General features: G+C 34.5%; 1 protein-coding gene across 5 annotated transcripts in view; it reads left to right on the top strand.

Moving 5' to 3' along the window:
* CSMD3 (CUB and Sushi multiple domains 3) overlaps positions 1-15,686 on the top strand; it is a 1,109,294-nt gene that overhangs the window by 1,043,366 nt on the left and 50,242 nt on the right. For all 5 annotated transcript variants that reach the window (XM_084749143.1, XM_084749142.1, XM_084749141.1 and 2 more), the window contains 3 exons: positions 560-733; positions 3,159-3,341; positions 10,344-10,520. In XM_084749143.1, the coding sequence (XP_084605269.1) occupies positions 560-733; positions 3,159-3,341; positions 10,344-10,520 (534 nt within the window). The remainder of the gene's footprint in view (positions 1-559; positions 734-3,158; positions 3,342-10,343; positions 10,521-15,686) is intronic.

Below are 15,686 nucleotides of genomic sequence, written 5' to 3'. Positions count from 1 at the left end.
GGAATAAGGGCTACCTATGACGTGGACTCTGGTTAGGAGACTTTTTATGACTGCTCCTCTTTCCTTGGCTATTATAGTACTATTTAAATTGTTTACCGGATCTTTATTTAAGTTCGAATAGTAAAATCTATCAAGAAAATCAGCTGGAAAATAGAACACAGAAGACAGAGTGCAGTTTATCATTGTTGGGCATAATTTAGGGGTTTTGGCAGGCAGAAAACCAGGTTGTCCTTGGTGCCCACCAGATCCAGGAAAGCAGACAGAGTTGTGGGGCGGGAAATAGAGCACAGTGTATGGGTTGTAGTAATCTGTTGTAGGGTGTGCTTTTTGAATAGTGAAAAATTTTACATGAATAAAAAAATAAAATCTTACAATGGTTGAAGTAAAAATCTGATTTTGTGTCCATCTGCAGTCATTCCTAACTTTGGTCACATATGGTTTTTCAGAGTACTAGCTAAGAAGACATAGAAAATTTATGTTTAATTTTATAAACAAGATGATTCAGGCTGTTCGATAGGAGATATAAAAAATTTTTATATTCAAAAATTATGTATTGTAGTGATTGACTGTGGACACCCTGGCATTCCTCCTAATGCAGTCCTGTCTGGAGAGAAGTATACTTTTGGGTCAACAGTTCACTATTCCTGCACAGGAAAGCGTTCTCTTCTAGGCCAGGCTTCTAGAACTTGCCAGTTAAACGGACACTGGAGTGGATCTCAGCCGCATTGTTCAGGTACTACTAAAAAACAGAACTGTGTGTGTGAGAGAAATTGTACTGTAATTATTAATTCATGCAGCATACTCTAAGGAGACCAATGTTCCTCTTAAGAATTTTAGTGAATGAAGATTGAAAACATTTATCTGAATGCTTGTATGGTTATGAGGATTAAAAGGAAAGCAATGTTGATTTTATAGATCAGCGGTTTCTCACCTTCTTAATACTGTGTGTGTCCCTTTAACATTGTTCCTCATGTGTTGATCCGCAACCATAAAATCATTTTTACTTGGAAGTCGTATCCTGCCCTTTTCATTGAAAGTTATGTTCTGAGTATTTCCTGTGCCATCACCAATTCTCTGAAAACATGTTTGTTGGTGGCTGTGCAGATGGCTTATATATGACAGTTATTGTAAGCTGTCTCAAATCCTTTGGGGGAAGTAGGTGGTGTTTAATGCATGAATTATAAATGAAAAGAAAATTGTTCTTAATTTTTTAAAAAAATCATTTTTGCTGATACTTCATAACTGTAATATTGCTGCTCTCCTGAATTATAATGTAAATATTAGATACACAGGACATCTGGTATGCAACCCCGTTAAAAGGATGATTTACCTCCCATAGGGATCACAACCCACATGGTGAAAACCACTGCTTCAGATGATAAATTTGATGTGTGTGTTTTGGATTGTTCTGTGCCCCATGTCAACAACTATGTGTATTTACAATATGTTTTAGTATGAGTTCATAATGAATGTGTAACTTCTTAAGCTAAAGTAAAGATTCTAGTTTAGTACATATCAAATTTGATTTTCCCAAGTTTACAAAGTTATGAATAACATTTTAAAATCAGAATTCACTTCTCTTTCTCTCTAAGCCATAATTACTTAGTGCCAAAAAAGTTTTTGAAAACTCCTAAGTGGTTTAGAATGAAATAATCTAACTAGTCTTATGAGAGCTATTAAATACGTACCTTATTGATTATTGATATCATACATGTTTATGCATTTTAACCATAAAAGTTATCTTTAAATTAATGAATATAAAACTTAGGTTTATATATAACTAGAGTCTAGATTATTAAATGCATTTTATTATGATATACAATCTATTTTTATTTAGAAATTAAAAAATTTTAGATATAGAGTAGGTCTCTGCTTGATAATATCAAAGTTCACCAATTTCCTAGATATAATTCTATTTTTCCATAGTTCCTCAAATCTTTATATTAATCAATCTTTTTCATATAATTTTATTTTGTGCAGATTTGATAGGAAATTTATTGGTATTAGTTTACATGGTTTTCCTTTTGGAAGTGAAAAGGTGAAATGATTGAATTCAAATATTCTAAATACTGTCAAGTGTCTGTGAAGTGATTATTTGAGGCTTCAAAGTTAACCTACAATTAAGCAATTAAGTGTCATTATGAAACTGGTTTCCATTGATATTAAGCTTATCTTTAACTTAATCATAATAAATTCCAAGAAGACTTCTCTTGTATCTAATATATTAAAATCCTATTTCTGAATTTAAGAATAAACTGCTGCATATGTTTAAACAGTAATATAATGGCCTGAAAAAATATAGGTAAAAAAGAAAGTTTAAGGAAAGATTCTTTATAGAACATGTAAAGTTTGCATCTAAAAGAGTATTTTAAATGTACTCACAGTCAATTCATCTCTCTACCTCTACCTCTCTCTCTCTCTCTCTCTCTCTCTCTCTCTCTCTCTCTCACTCATTTTGCATCTAATGATAAGAGTAATAAATCAAATAAAAATTCTTTTGGAAAATTGATTCCTAGTTTTTAATTCAGGGTTCTTTATAATTTATCTCTGTGATTTCACACAGAAAAAGTATCCAGTTCGTTGATTTTTTTTTTCTGGTAGTCATTGAAAAAGCAATCTAAAAGGGATAAATTTAAAGTATAGAAAAGGTTCTATTGAGTTATTTACATAATTCTAGCTCACAGCAGTTCCAAAAGAGCTGAAATATTGTTAAATCATGAATGATTCAAAGAATGAATTTTGTCATTATTGAGGTGAATTTTTGAAGTTTTATATAAATGCATTGTCCATTTTGTACAATTGAGTCCATATAAATGAGTCCATATATTTTATATAAATGAGTCCACAGTTTTTGTAATTTATAATTTTTATCCGGTGTGTTATTACCTAGGTTTTGGGAATGACAATATATCTGTAACCATTTTTAATTATGTGTACAAATTTTTAATATGAAAAATAGCACAATAGTCAGAAGCCATTTTGTGTGTTTTTTTCTTCATGTAACTGTATTCAATATGGGAAATATGGAATATACTTCTATTCAGTGAAGTTCTGTGGCAATAGCATGGACAAAACAAATGCTTACCAGAATATTGGAGAAAATTACGAACTTAATAAACAAATACAATAATTAATTAATTTTAATTTTCTGCATACAGGTGATACTGCTGGTACATGTGGGGATCCTGGTACTCCTGGTCATGGCTCTAGGCAGGAAAGTGATTTCAGAACTAAAAGCACTGTACGTTTTGCCTGTGATAGTGGGTACATCCTTTATGGCTCAGAAGAAAGAACGTGTCTATCCAATGGCAGTTGGACTGGGAGACAGCCAGAGTGCAAAGGTAATCTCAAATTGAAGTTAACTATACTGAGAGTCCTTACATACTTCAGCCCTGATTATCAACTGCTTTGGATTGGAAAATTAGTAAAACATATCTCTGCAAATGTCCATGATGGTACTTCCAGTGACAAGGTTAGGTCGTGAAAGCTCTGATCTATGAAGGGACATGAAAAGCCACCAAATAAATTAAATTTGAATAGAATATTTGGAGGTGGTAGAGGTAAGCAATGTGGGCCTTTTGTTTTTTTTAATAAAACGTAGGTAGCTATCTGCATAATTCTGCAGGGGGAATGTTGGCCCTGTTCCTCCTTCTCCGTCTTCTTTGCCACCTCAAGGTAAGAATCTTTGCTCTGCCAGTCCTACCCATCACTGTAGTGCTCTCCTTCATCACAATCATCTAAATAGTGAAGTCATCTGACTTTATGCTAAAACCTCTAAACCTCTGGACCAGAACTACCCCTTTTTCCTTTAAGGTGTATATGTCAGGTGCCTTTTCATAGCAATAAAAGGGCTGTGTGGCATTTTAATTTAATGTCTATTCAAGTTCACATGTATGCTACTAACAACATTATAAGCTCTAGTTTCCCATTTTAGAACAATTTGTCAGAATTTTATTAGCACTGCTCTGTCAAAGAACTACTGTAATTTTGTGATTGCTTTATATTGCAAACAAAACTTGAAATGTTACTTAAAATGCTTATCTTATATTGTACCAAACATTACTGATTTATAAACAGGGAATGGTCTCCAATAGAACACACTTCTGCTGTTGACCTGACTCTTTTGTAGAAATGCTTTCATCATATTTAAGATTATTATTCATGTCCTAGCAATGATAGTTATCATTATTAGCTTGACTGATTTTCACAATTTTTAGAAAAAATAGCGACTCAGATGACATACAGTGTAGAAATAAAGAATAAAGTAACTGAGTATTATACAAAAAATAAATATCCAATTTTTAAGGGTCTTAAATTTTCTTCCAAGTGATTATGGATTGTAATGACAGTTAAGGTGTTATAAAAATCAAACATTCTTTATGAGTGATAGCTAAGCAAATTTTTTCTGCAGAACAAAATATTATATGTATATAGCAAAGATTAATGTTAACATTGTTTTCTTTTATGTATACATGGATAGCAGATGTATTGATTATAACATATAAACAAATTAATAATAGGTATTATACATAAAGTACTAAGGTATTTTATTAGAATAGAAAAAGATATGGAACAAAAATACAGAAAAATAAAACCCCCATAACCTATTGTAAAATTAATCATAAATTAATGATGGATTATTGATAATATAATCAGATATAGTTTTGGTGCATGAAACATTGTAAGCACTGATCTTCTCTCAACAAAATAAGAACTATTATCAAGAAAGTCATGATATACTTTACAATTCCAATGTGAAATTGTGATGTGTAGGCAAAACTAGAATTTTAACCAGTTCAAGATAAGTCGATGAGATGGCTCAGTGGGTAAAATGCTTGCCTCCAGGGCTGACATCCTGATGTTCGTTCCCTTTATCCAAACACATGAAAGAACTGACCCCTACAAGTTGTCTGCTGACTTCTGTATGCCTGTAATAATTTTATTGTTGTATTTAAGAGTTATATGACAAAATATTTACATGTTTATGATGTCTTTAGTCTGATATATTACCTGATTTATTTACTAAAAGAATGAAGTTATTAAAGAAATGACATGACATGAAATAAAATTTTGTAATATTTACCTACTAGAAATTGAGAACAATTGTACACTATGAAAACATTATTTATTTTAACATACTTTAATTCAAACAGAATTGCATCACTTTTTCATTTTTTTTCTTTTTCCACCCCTTTGCAAATACCCTCAACCCAACTCCACCCAAGTACATACTCTCAAATTGATAGGCTCTTTTCCTTTAAATATTATTTCTACAAACGTGTATGTTTATGTATGTACATATAAGTATATACAAATATACAAATGTAACATGCTGAGTCAGGTTTTATTGTTGGTGTCTATATGGTTTCAAAACTGATAATTTGTGTTGGATATACAGTAAGGATCTCATCCATGGAACAGATTAATTCTCTGACTTTAGGCAGTCATTAGCTGTGTAGGGTTCTTTGCCTAGGGGGTGGTATCCTGTGAGATTTTCCTCTTCCATACTTTCAATGATACTGCCATTGTCCTGGTCTTACTTATGTAATCATTTTTATGAGAAACTGTTTTAGCTTTCTGGTATTCTTGCTCTTATAGTCTTTCTGCCACACCTTTGATGATGTTTCTTGAACTATATAGATGCAGGGACAGTGACATAAATGTATCTGTTAGTGTTGGCCTCCCCATGATCATTTGTGCTCTGCCTTGTGTCCATTTGTGAATCTCTGTAGTGGTCTCTATTTGCTGTATAAATGAGCTTCCTGAATGGAGAGTGGTATCCACACTCATTTGAAGTCATAAGGATAAGATGTAGACTCCAGTAGGGAGTTACACTATTCTGACAAATTGGTCCATGACCTCACAAAATTGTCTTTTATAAAGCTCATGAACTCATTTGTCTCCATACATTGGATATATTTCTAGCACCAGCCATGATTTTCCTCCTGCTAAATGGGTCTTAGGTCCAATAGACAGCTGTTAGTTACTACCACCATGTGAGTGCTGCTTATTGCACAATTACTGCTTACCTGCCAATGTTGCATGAACTTACAAAATATTAAATCTGGTCATTGATGCACTATGAGAAAACAAACTTTATGTGAACTCCCATCCTGGTCTTCTGACTCACTCAGTCTTTCTGGTCACCCACCCATCATGATTCATGAGCCTTACAAGTAGTGCATCTATCATCTGTTGTAGATTGATCCCTTGTAGCTTTCTATAGCAGTAGGCCTCTACCTCTGATAAGAAAAAAAGCTGCTTTGTTGATAGATAACTACAATTATATGTGAATATAAGGATAAAGATTTAGAATGCAGTTAGATATTACGCTGATTTAGTGAAATGGTTTTCTTCGAAGGTCCATGGCCTCACCAACCATGGAAGTGGAGTAGGTTTACAGTACTCATAATGAATTCCCCCTATGGAGTTGGCATTAAGTCCAATTAGATGACGTTGGATTGTCTATAGAATGCAAGCACCACTGTTTCACCTGTCATTATAGCTTGTCATTCTAGTTACTGTTTGTTGCTCATAGGTATCATAGCTGGGTAAGACTACTGATTAGATTTTTTTCTTCTTGGTAGTTTGCATAGCTCTTTCTGGTACTATAAGAGGAAGCTTTTCAGTAGGAGACTTCTGGGTGTTTTCCAGCTGAATTCCTCTTAGTCATGTATTCACAGCATGTGGTATTTTCAGTAATAAGGTCTTACCTTCAAATTTTTGGAGGAAAAGAAGGCCAGTAGCAATAGCCTGTATTGATTGAGGATTTTAAATATTCGCAGACCAACAACTCAAAGGAGATTTGCTATGCCTGGCATTAGGAATTTTGTTTAGATAAGCTGCGGCTGGTGGGAGAATGTTGTCACTACAAATCATATACATAAAACTGAAATATATATACATGATATATTTCAATTTTATTTTTTATTTTTTTAATTTAGTTTTATTTAATATATTCCCTTTCCATCTAGATTGTAGCTCCCTTTTTCCTTTCCTTCTGGTCCCTTCTTCCTACCTTCTTCCCATAGCATCCTCCCTCCCCTTCTTCTCAGAAAAGTGGAGCTGCCCATCAAGGCATCCCAGGATATCATGTTACATCAAGACTGACATGATGGTGCAAGTTTGTAGTTCTACCAGCAAAGGAAGATAGCTTCCCCTTTTTCCATGTGCTGTCACTTGAGTAGCCCTTCTGATGGGTATAAAATGGAATTTAAGAGTCAAATTTAATTTCTATTTCTCTGATGACTAAGAGCATTGAAAATTTTTCTTTTTTTAATTATTAATTTTTGTTTTATTTTTTAAATTTTAATTTATTTTTAATTCACTTCACATCCCAACTGTAGTTTCCTCCCAGTTATACCATCCCTCCCTTTTCCCTTCTTTCCTTCTCCCTCACTCCCCTAGTCCTCAGACAGAGGAAACCCTCCTCCCTTACTTTCTGACCCCAGCCTACCAAGTCTCTTCAAGATTGCCTGAGAAGGCTGCCCCACCAAGGAGAACTGATCAACTAGCAGGCAACAGAGTCCATATCAGATACAGCTCCTGCTCTCCCCATATTAGGGGACCCACAGAGACTGAGCTGCCTATCAACTACACCTGTGAAGGGAGTCTAGGTCCTCTCCATGCATGGTCCTTGGTTGGTACACCACTATCTGCAGGCCTCCCATGGCTGATATTTTTGGCTCTGTTGGTCTCCTTGGGAAGCTCCTTTCTTCCCTAGGTCCTTCTATCCCACAGCTCTTTAAAATACTCTTTCAAAGACTCCCTGTGCTATTCTCAAAGTTTGGCTTGGAGTCACAGCAGCTTCTTTGATTTCCCCTTCTTGGTGGAGTCTTGGAGAGGGCATCTATGGTAGGCTCTTTTCCTGTCCCCTTTCTTTAACAACTTCCAGTGTCTATTCTATTTGCCCTCTGAAGGAGAATTAAGCATCCTCCCTCAGGTCCTTCTTGTTACTTATCTTCTTTAAAATTGTGTATTGTAGTATGGTTATCCTGTTTTATATGGTTACTATCCACTTACAAGTGAGTATATACCATGCATGTCTTTCTGTGCCTGGGTCACCTCACTCAGAGTGTTTTCTTCTACTTTCATCCATTTGCCTGCAAATTTCGTGGTTTCCTTGATTTTAATAGCTGAGTGATAAATTCAGTAATTGTACCACAGTTTATTTATCCACTCTTCTATTGAGGGACATATAGGTTGTTTTGAGATTCTGGGTAGTATGAATAAAGATGATGAACATACTTGAGCAAATGTCCTTGTATGGTGGAACATCTTTTGGGTATATGCCAAAGAGTAGAATAGCTGGGTCTTGAGGTTGCCCTGTTCCAAATTTTCTGAGAAAGTGCCACATTGATTTCCAAAGTGGTTGTACAAGTTTTCAGTCCCACCAGAGGTGGCCGTGTTCCCCTTTCTCCACATCTTCACTAGCATGTGCTGTCATTTGAGTTTTTGATCTTAGCCATTCTGATGGGTGTAAGATGGAATCTCAGAGTTGTTTTGATTTGCATTTCCTTAATGACTAAGGACATTGTGCATTTCATTAAGTGTTTCTTGTCCATTTGATATTCCTCTGTCAAGAATTCTGTTTAGCTCTGTACCTCATTTTTAAATTAGATTATATTGTTTGTTGGTGTTCAGTTTCTTGAGTTCTTTATATATTTTGGATATTAACTCCCTGTCAGGTGTAGGGTTGGTGAAGAACTTTTCCTAGTCTGTAGGCTGTCATTTTGTTCTGTTTATAGTGTCCTTTGTCTTTCAGAAGCATTTCATTTTCAAGAGGTCCCACTTATTAATCTTCGAACCTGAGCTGCTGGTGTTCTGTTCAGAAATTCGTCTCTTGTACCAATAAATACATGCCTGATCCCCTTTTCTCTTCTAATATATTTAGAGTGTCTGGCTTTATGTTGAAGTCTTTGATCCACTTGGACTTGAGTTTTGTGCAGGGTGATAAATACAGATCTATTTGCATTTTTCTACATATAGACATCCAGTTAGACCATTTAATGAAGATTTTTTTTTCATTGTGTGGTTTTGGCTTCTTTGTAAAAAAATCTGTTGCCCATAGGTATGGGGACTTATTTTGGACTCTTCAATTCAATTCCATGATCCACCAGTCTGTTTTGATCCAGTACCATGAAGATTTTATTACTGTTGCTCTGTAGTATATCTTGAATTCAAGGATGGAGATACCTCCAGATGTTTTATTGTACAGGATTGTTTTAGGTATTCTGGGGTACTTGTTTGTTTTCCCATAGGCAGTTGGGAGTTCTTCTTTCAAGGTCTGTAAAGAATTATGTTGGCATTTTGATGGGAATTTCATTGAGTCTGTAGATTGCTTTTGATAAGATGGCCATTTTTACTGTGTTTATCCTACTGTTCCATGAGCATGGGACATATTTCCATCTTCTGCTATCCTCTTCAATTTATTTCTTCAGAGACTTGATGTTTTTGTCATACAGGTTTTTAACTTGCTTGATTACCATTACAGCAAGATAGTTTATATATTTCCATAAATTTGCCTATAAGATTCATGATTTTATATTCTTTACAGATGAATAGTATTCCATTTTGTATATATACCAAATTTTCATTACACATTCATCAGTAGGACATTTAATGTTTTCCTTTGCTATTTTTGTAAATAAGACACAAATGAATGTGGCGAGAAAGTATCTGTGGAATAGCCTGTTTAGTCCTAAGGACGATTGATTATAGCTCAGTCATTCAAAATACTTATTTTTATTACTTTTTTCTCTTTAAAAATGGGAACTTTTGATACTTTACTGAAAATTTAATTATTATAGTTTAGTTACTTACTAGTTACGCTGATCATTTATGTGCTTATTTGTCTAAATAGAGACATTGTAACAACACAGATGATTTATATTTTATATAAAATATCTGTGGATGTACATAATATTTGAATTTTACATATGTATATTATAGCTGCTCAAGAAATACAGAGATAATAATCTATCCGTATTATTCCTGTTATTCATTTTCCAATTTTGTATGAATTAGTTATTAGGCAGAAGAAAAACTTTACAGTTTCTGAAGGCAACCATCTTCAGATAATTACGTTACTTCGTAACAGTTGTACTAACACTACTAAGTTTTAAAAAATATTATTTTGATTTGAAATGTAGTAATAATGTTATCAAAATCAATCTTTGTTCATCTTGAATTTCAACTACTTTTACAAAGATATTTCACTTCTAAGTTTGGAGAATTTTATTATTTCTTTGGGAAATTGTAAGAGAACATTAGTCATTAACTCTTTGAGGAAACATTCTGTTCATATTATTTTCAAAGATACTTGTAAACTTTTTGTTTTATAGCTGTACAATGTGGTAATCCAGGAACAACAGCAAATGGGAAAGTCTTTCGAATTGATGGTACAACATTTTCCAGCTCTGTCATCTATTCCTGCATGGAAGGCTATGTCCTTTCGGGACCATCAGTTAGACAGTGCACTGCCAATGGAACATGGTCTGGAAGTTTGCCCAACTGTACAAGTAATGTTTTTCTTAATATTTTACATTTTTCATCCAAATGAAGATATATAAAAGTATATTAAGTTTTAATTAAATGTTAACTCTTTTAGATTAAAAGATTATATATGATTATGATTAAATTTTCACTATTGATTTCAAGAATTGGTAGCCTTACTAAGGTATTGTATTGGGTAGGAAAAAAGAGTAATCAAAGAAAATTAGTCATATTTTATAACATTAATCTTACTTTAGTAATAATGAGAAAAAGAAAGAAGCCAGAAAGATAGAGTTGAGGATGCAAAGAAAGATAAAGAAAGATAGAAAACTTGAAGGAAAAGTGCAGAAGAAAGCATGTAATCAACACATTTATTGAAGATCACACTTGCCTAAATGTTTTGTTTGTTCTTCTTTATGGTTTATTATTTTTCTTTCTTTCTCAGAAAAATTAGGCCAATGACCAGCATAGAATCAATTTCAAAGGCATTTTTGGAGATTTCTTGTATCATGTTGTATCAGGGTTTCTCTCTCTGTCTCTGTCTCTGTCTCTGTCTCTGTCTCTGTCTCTCTCTCTCTCTCTCTCTCTCCTCTTTTCTCTCTCTCTCCTCTTTTCTCTCTCTCCCCTCTTTTCTCTCTCTCTTCTCTTTCTCACCTCTCTCTTTTTCTATGTTTCTTTCTCTCTTTTAAACTTTTAAAGGTCCTTTCATATGTATTATGGCTTCATTTTTTTGTGTTTTTATGGGATTCCAGAGAGTGTGAATTAGTGTGTCTCAATCTACTACTGTTTCTGATGTGTTTTCTTGAGCTCTCTTCCATCTGCTCTTTTGCTTTGCCTTGTTACAATTATTTATTTACATATTTTTGCTTTATCTTATCACACTTACTATTATTATTGTCTCCTAGATGCCTAGTTCCCTCTTATGGAGAGACAGAAAGTAGGTGGATCTGGACGGGAGGGTGTGTGGAGAACTTGAATGAGTAGAGGTGGGGAGGGGCATTAAAAATAATTAAATTAAGGATAGGTCATTTTCAAACTTTGAAACTACAAAGTCCATTTCTTTATATTAATACTTCAAAGAGAAACATTGTGCTGACAATTTATTTCAAGTATTAATTTTACTAAACCTGGAGATTTGCTACAGGTTGAACACTGTATATACAACAATATGTCTAGTTCATTCATAATAGCATAAACTATGAATAGAAAAACTATATCTCCAAAAAAGAAGCAAGGAGATTCAGGTGAAGATTAAGCACTCAAAAAATCTATAGGGAAATAACTAAGGAACTGATAGTATTTTTAAGTAGATATGCAATTAAATTACAATCCATGCTTTATATTTCTTCTTATTAATGGATAGTGAACCTTAAGTAGAGTACTCTAACTTTAGACATTTTCCTAGACTTGTATGGCATGGGTTAAAAAACTGAGAAATGGAAGCATGCACTAACTTCCTGACTATTGGATGAACTCAGTTCTATACATTATTTTTTAATCATGTATGAAAAAATAATTTTATTTTATTATTACTTATATACATTAAAATGATTAAATTCAAGTCAAATATGATTTAATACATTTGATTCACTTTATTTGCCATTTATATACATGTTATTTTAATGATGATTATAATCAATGGCTTAAGTATTAATGTCAAACATGTTAAAGTCCATATAGAAACATTTTATTGAATGTTTAATTGTAATGTATGTAAATTGAATGTAAAAAATATTTAATTGAATGTCGAAATCATACCTGAAAGAAATTTTATGAAAATAAAATACCTTAGTTTAATTATGTATTTGCGCAACAATATATTATAGGGATTATTTCACTTTGTGTGATGTGCACAGTGTCTAGCACTTCCTTATAAGGAGCTCAAAGCAATTGCATTGGAAAGTCTTAACCCAGCATAGATGATGGTTTCCCATAACTCCATAGATGTAATCTCCATTTATTTAACCTCCTCTAGACTACATGCCTACATATTATTGATTCTACATGTTTTCAATGCCTCCCTAGACCATATAGATGTATATAATAAAAGTAGATTAGTATAAAAAAGGCTGTGAGATAAAGAAGGAGTGGCCTATATATCAGTTGATGGGTTCAATGACTCTTACCGTGTCCCTCCTCTTAAGAATGAATGTTGCCAATTAACAGGCCTTATCTTTTCAATCTCTTGCATGCAAGTGGAGTTATCATGTTAAAAACAGTGGTCAGTTTGCTAGGAAGACCATTTCTATGGTGTTATAAAAATACCTGAAATAGTGTAATTCATAAAGCTCATTAGTTGTGGAGGCTGAGGAGTCTTGGGTCAAGTAGTCATCTGATTCTATGTCTAGTGACAGCTCCTCTATGCTTCCAAAATAGGTTTTTTCCCCCATTCAGTAGAAGAAGGCAGGAACAAACAAACGAAACAAAACACATTCTAACCAGCACAAACCCAAATACATGGTTTTAATTCCATCTATGAGAACAAGGCCCTCACATCTCCCCTCCTGAAATCTCCATCTATTAATATTATTTTATTGGAGTTGGGTAAATTTCCACATAATTTTTTTTGGTGAAAGCAAACATTCAAAGGGTAGTGCATTTACAAGCTCATATGTATGCATGCAAGTACATACACAGAGACATACAATGAAAAAACCTTCATCTTTTCCTATTCTAATGTCTATCATTGAGTATTTACTACTTAGAAATTGTTCTAAGTGATTAACAGAACTCACCTATTTAATTATCACACTTGTGAAAAATGTACTATTATTACTTCAATTTCACCTTGGGAACACTAGTAATTTTGGGGTGGGTAGGACAAGACTTTATTTGCAATAGCAAATCAGTAAGTGTAGGAGCTAAAGTTAGTATTGTGTATTGCACTTGCAAACCAGCATCCTAATGTTCCCTTCTGACCCTGAACTTTGTGTTTTCTGCCTGGTTTTCTTTACTATCTTTACTCTCTGTCTTCATTGCAATGGCAAATAACCTACAGCTTGATATAATAATAAGAGCTCTTGAGCAAAAGCTCTTCCCTCCACAGTGTTCTTCTGAAAATACAGGCAGGTCCTTATTATGCAAGTTCTCAGTGAGAGCTTCCCACAAACCACTAGTTTTCTCGTTGTGCATTAAAGATTATATCCTGGAGTCAAGTTTACACAGTCAAACAGCATAAAACATGAACAGAAGAATTTTAAGCATGAAGGTACACCCATAAACAAAACAGCCTGGGAGAAAAAGATATTTGATGCCACAAGAAGTAGCTAAAAATAGCACTCTGATTTTAAGTTTGATGGACTGCTTTTCTATGTGTTTATATTAAGAGACAATATCTGAGGCACTACAGGCAGCTAAGGAATAAAAACAGTGGTAGATATAGTATTCCCTATGGAAGAGAACACCAATTGATTATTTAGTGCCTAACAGGCAGCACTGAAAACATAGAAAAGAGCAAATGATACAGACTGAGCAAGTCATGTTTAGAAATATAGATGTAGTTACATATATACATACATATGTGAAAAATGAAAAATTGACCATGAAATTGAAAGAGAACAAGGAGATGCAGGAGAGGGGAAAGGAAGTATTTGCATTATCATAATTGAAATACTTTAAAAAAAAACCTGGAGTATAGTCTTTATTTTTGTTTTTAATTTGTTCACTTTATATCCTGATTGTAGCCCTGTTCCTCTTCACCTCTTAACTCGACCCTCCCTCCATCTAACTCTCTCCCTCCCTCCCTTAGTTATTCAGAAAGGGGAGCCCTCCTCCCCTATTGTCTCACTTCAGCCTATCAAGCCGTATCTGCAATGCCTTTTCCTCAGTGACCTGGGGAGCCATCCCTACCAGGGGGACGTAATCAATGTGTGGGAACTAGAGTCCATGACAGAAGTAGTCTCTACTCTTCATATTCTGGGACCCACAAGGACACAGTGCTTCCTATTTACTGCTTATGAGAATCGGTCCTAGGTCCTCACAATGTATGGTTCTTGGTTGGTGGGTCAGTCCCTACAGCACTCACTCTCCTCCTATGCCCAGATTGTTGGATCCATTGTTCTCTTTGTGGACCTCCTAACTCCTCCATGTCCTTCTATCCCCAACTTTTCCACAAAACTTCCTGCACTCTACCCTAAGTTTGGCTATGGGTCTGAGCATCTGCTGGGTGGTGACTTTCAGAGGACACCTATGGTAAGCTCCCTTGCTGTTCCTTCCTTTCAACTGCTTCTGGGTCCAATATCATTAGTTCTTCTGAGTGAGAATTAGGCATTCTTTAGGTCTGTGTATTGTAATGTGGTAGCTGGCTGTATGGTGTGGCTAAAATCTGTTTATAAATGAGGACATACCATACATGTCTTTCTGAGTCTGGACTACCTCGCTGAGTTCCATCCATTTGACTGCAAATTTCAAGATTTCCTTGTTTTTAATACCTGAGTAGTATTCCACTGTATAAATGTACCACAGTTTCTTTGTCCATTCTTTGGTTGAGGGACATCTAGCTTGTTTCCAGATTCTGGCTATTATGATTAAGGCTGCTATGAACAGAGTTGATCAAATGTCGTTGTTGTATGGTGGAGCATCTTTTGGGTACATGCCGAGGACTGATATAGATGCGTCTTGACGTAGCACTATTCCCAATTTTCTGAGAAAGCCCCAGAATGATTTCCAAAGTGGTTGTACAAATTTCACTCCTACCAGCCTATGAGGAGTTGTTCCCCTTTCTCCACATCCTTACAGGTGTATGTTGTTGCTTGAGTTTTTGATCTTAGCCGTTCTGATAGACGTAAGATGGAATCTCAGAGGCATTTTGATTTGCATTTCCATGATGAGTAGAGACTTGAGCATTTCTTTAAATGCTTCTTGGCCAATGTATTTTTCTCTGTTGCAAATTCTCTTTATAGTCCTGTACCACACTTTTAAATTGGATTATTTCGATTGGTGATGTTTAATTTCTTGAGTTTTTAAAATATATTTTGGATATTAGTCCCCAGTCAGATGTAGGGTTGGTGAAGATCTTTTCCCAATCTGTAGGCTGTCATTTTGTTCTGTTGACAATGTCCTTTGCCCTACAGAAGCCTTTCAATTCCATGAGGTAGTATTTATTAGTTTTGTTCTTAGAGCCTGAGCTATTGGTGTTCTGTTCAGGAAGTTGTCTCTTGTTCCAATGAGCTCAAGGCTCTTCCCCACTTTTT

Source organism: Acomys minous (assembly GCF_964271855.1).
Source record: "Acomys minous genome assembly, chromosome: 12".
In the NCBI taxonomy this organism is placed as follows: Eukaryota; Metazoa; Chordata; class Mammalia; order Rodentia; family Muridae; genus Acomys; species Acomys minous.
Note: the sequence above shows the minus strand (reverse complement) of the source record. Positions and strands in the feature narration are given on the sequence as shown.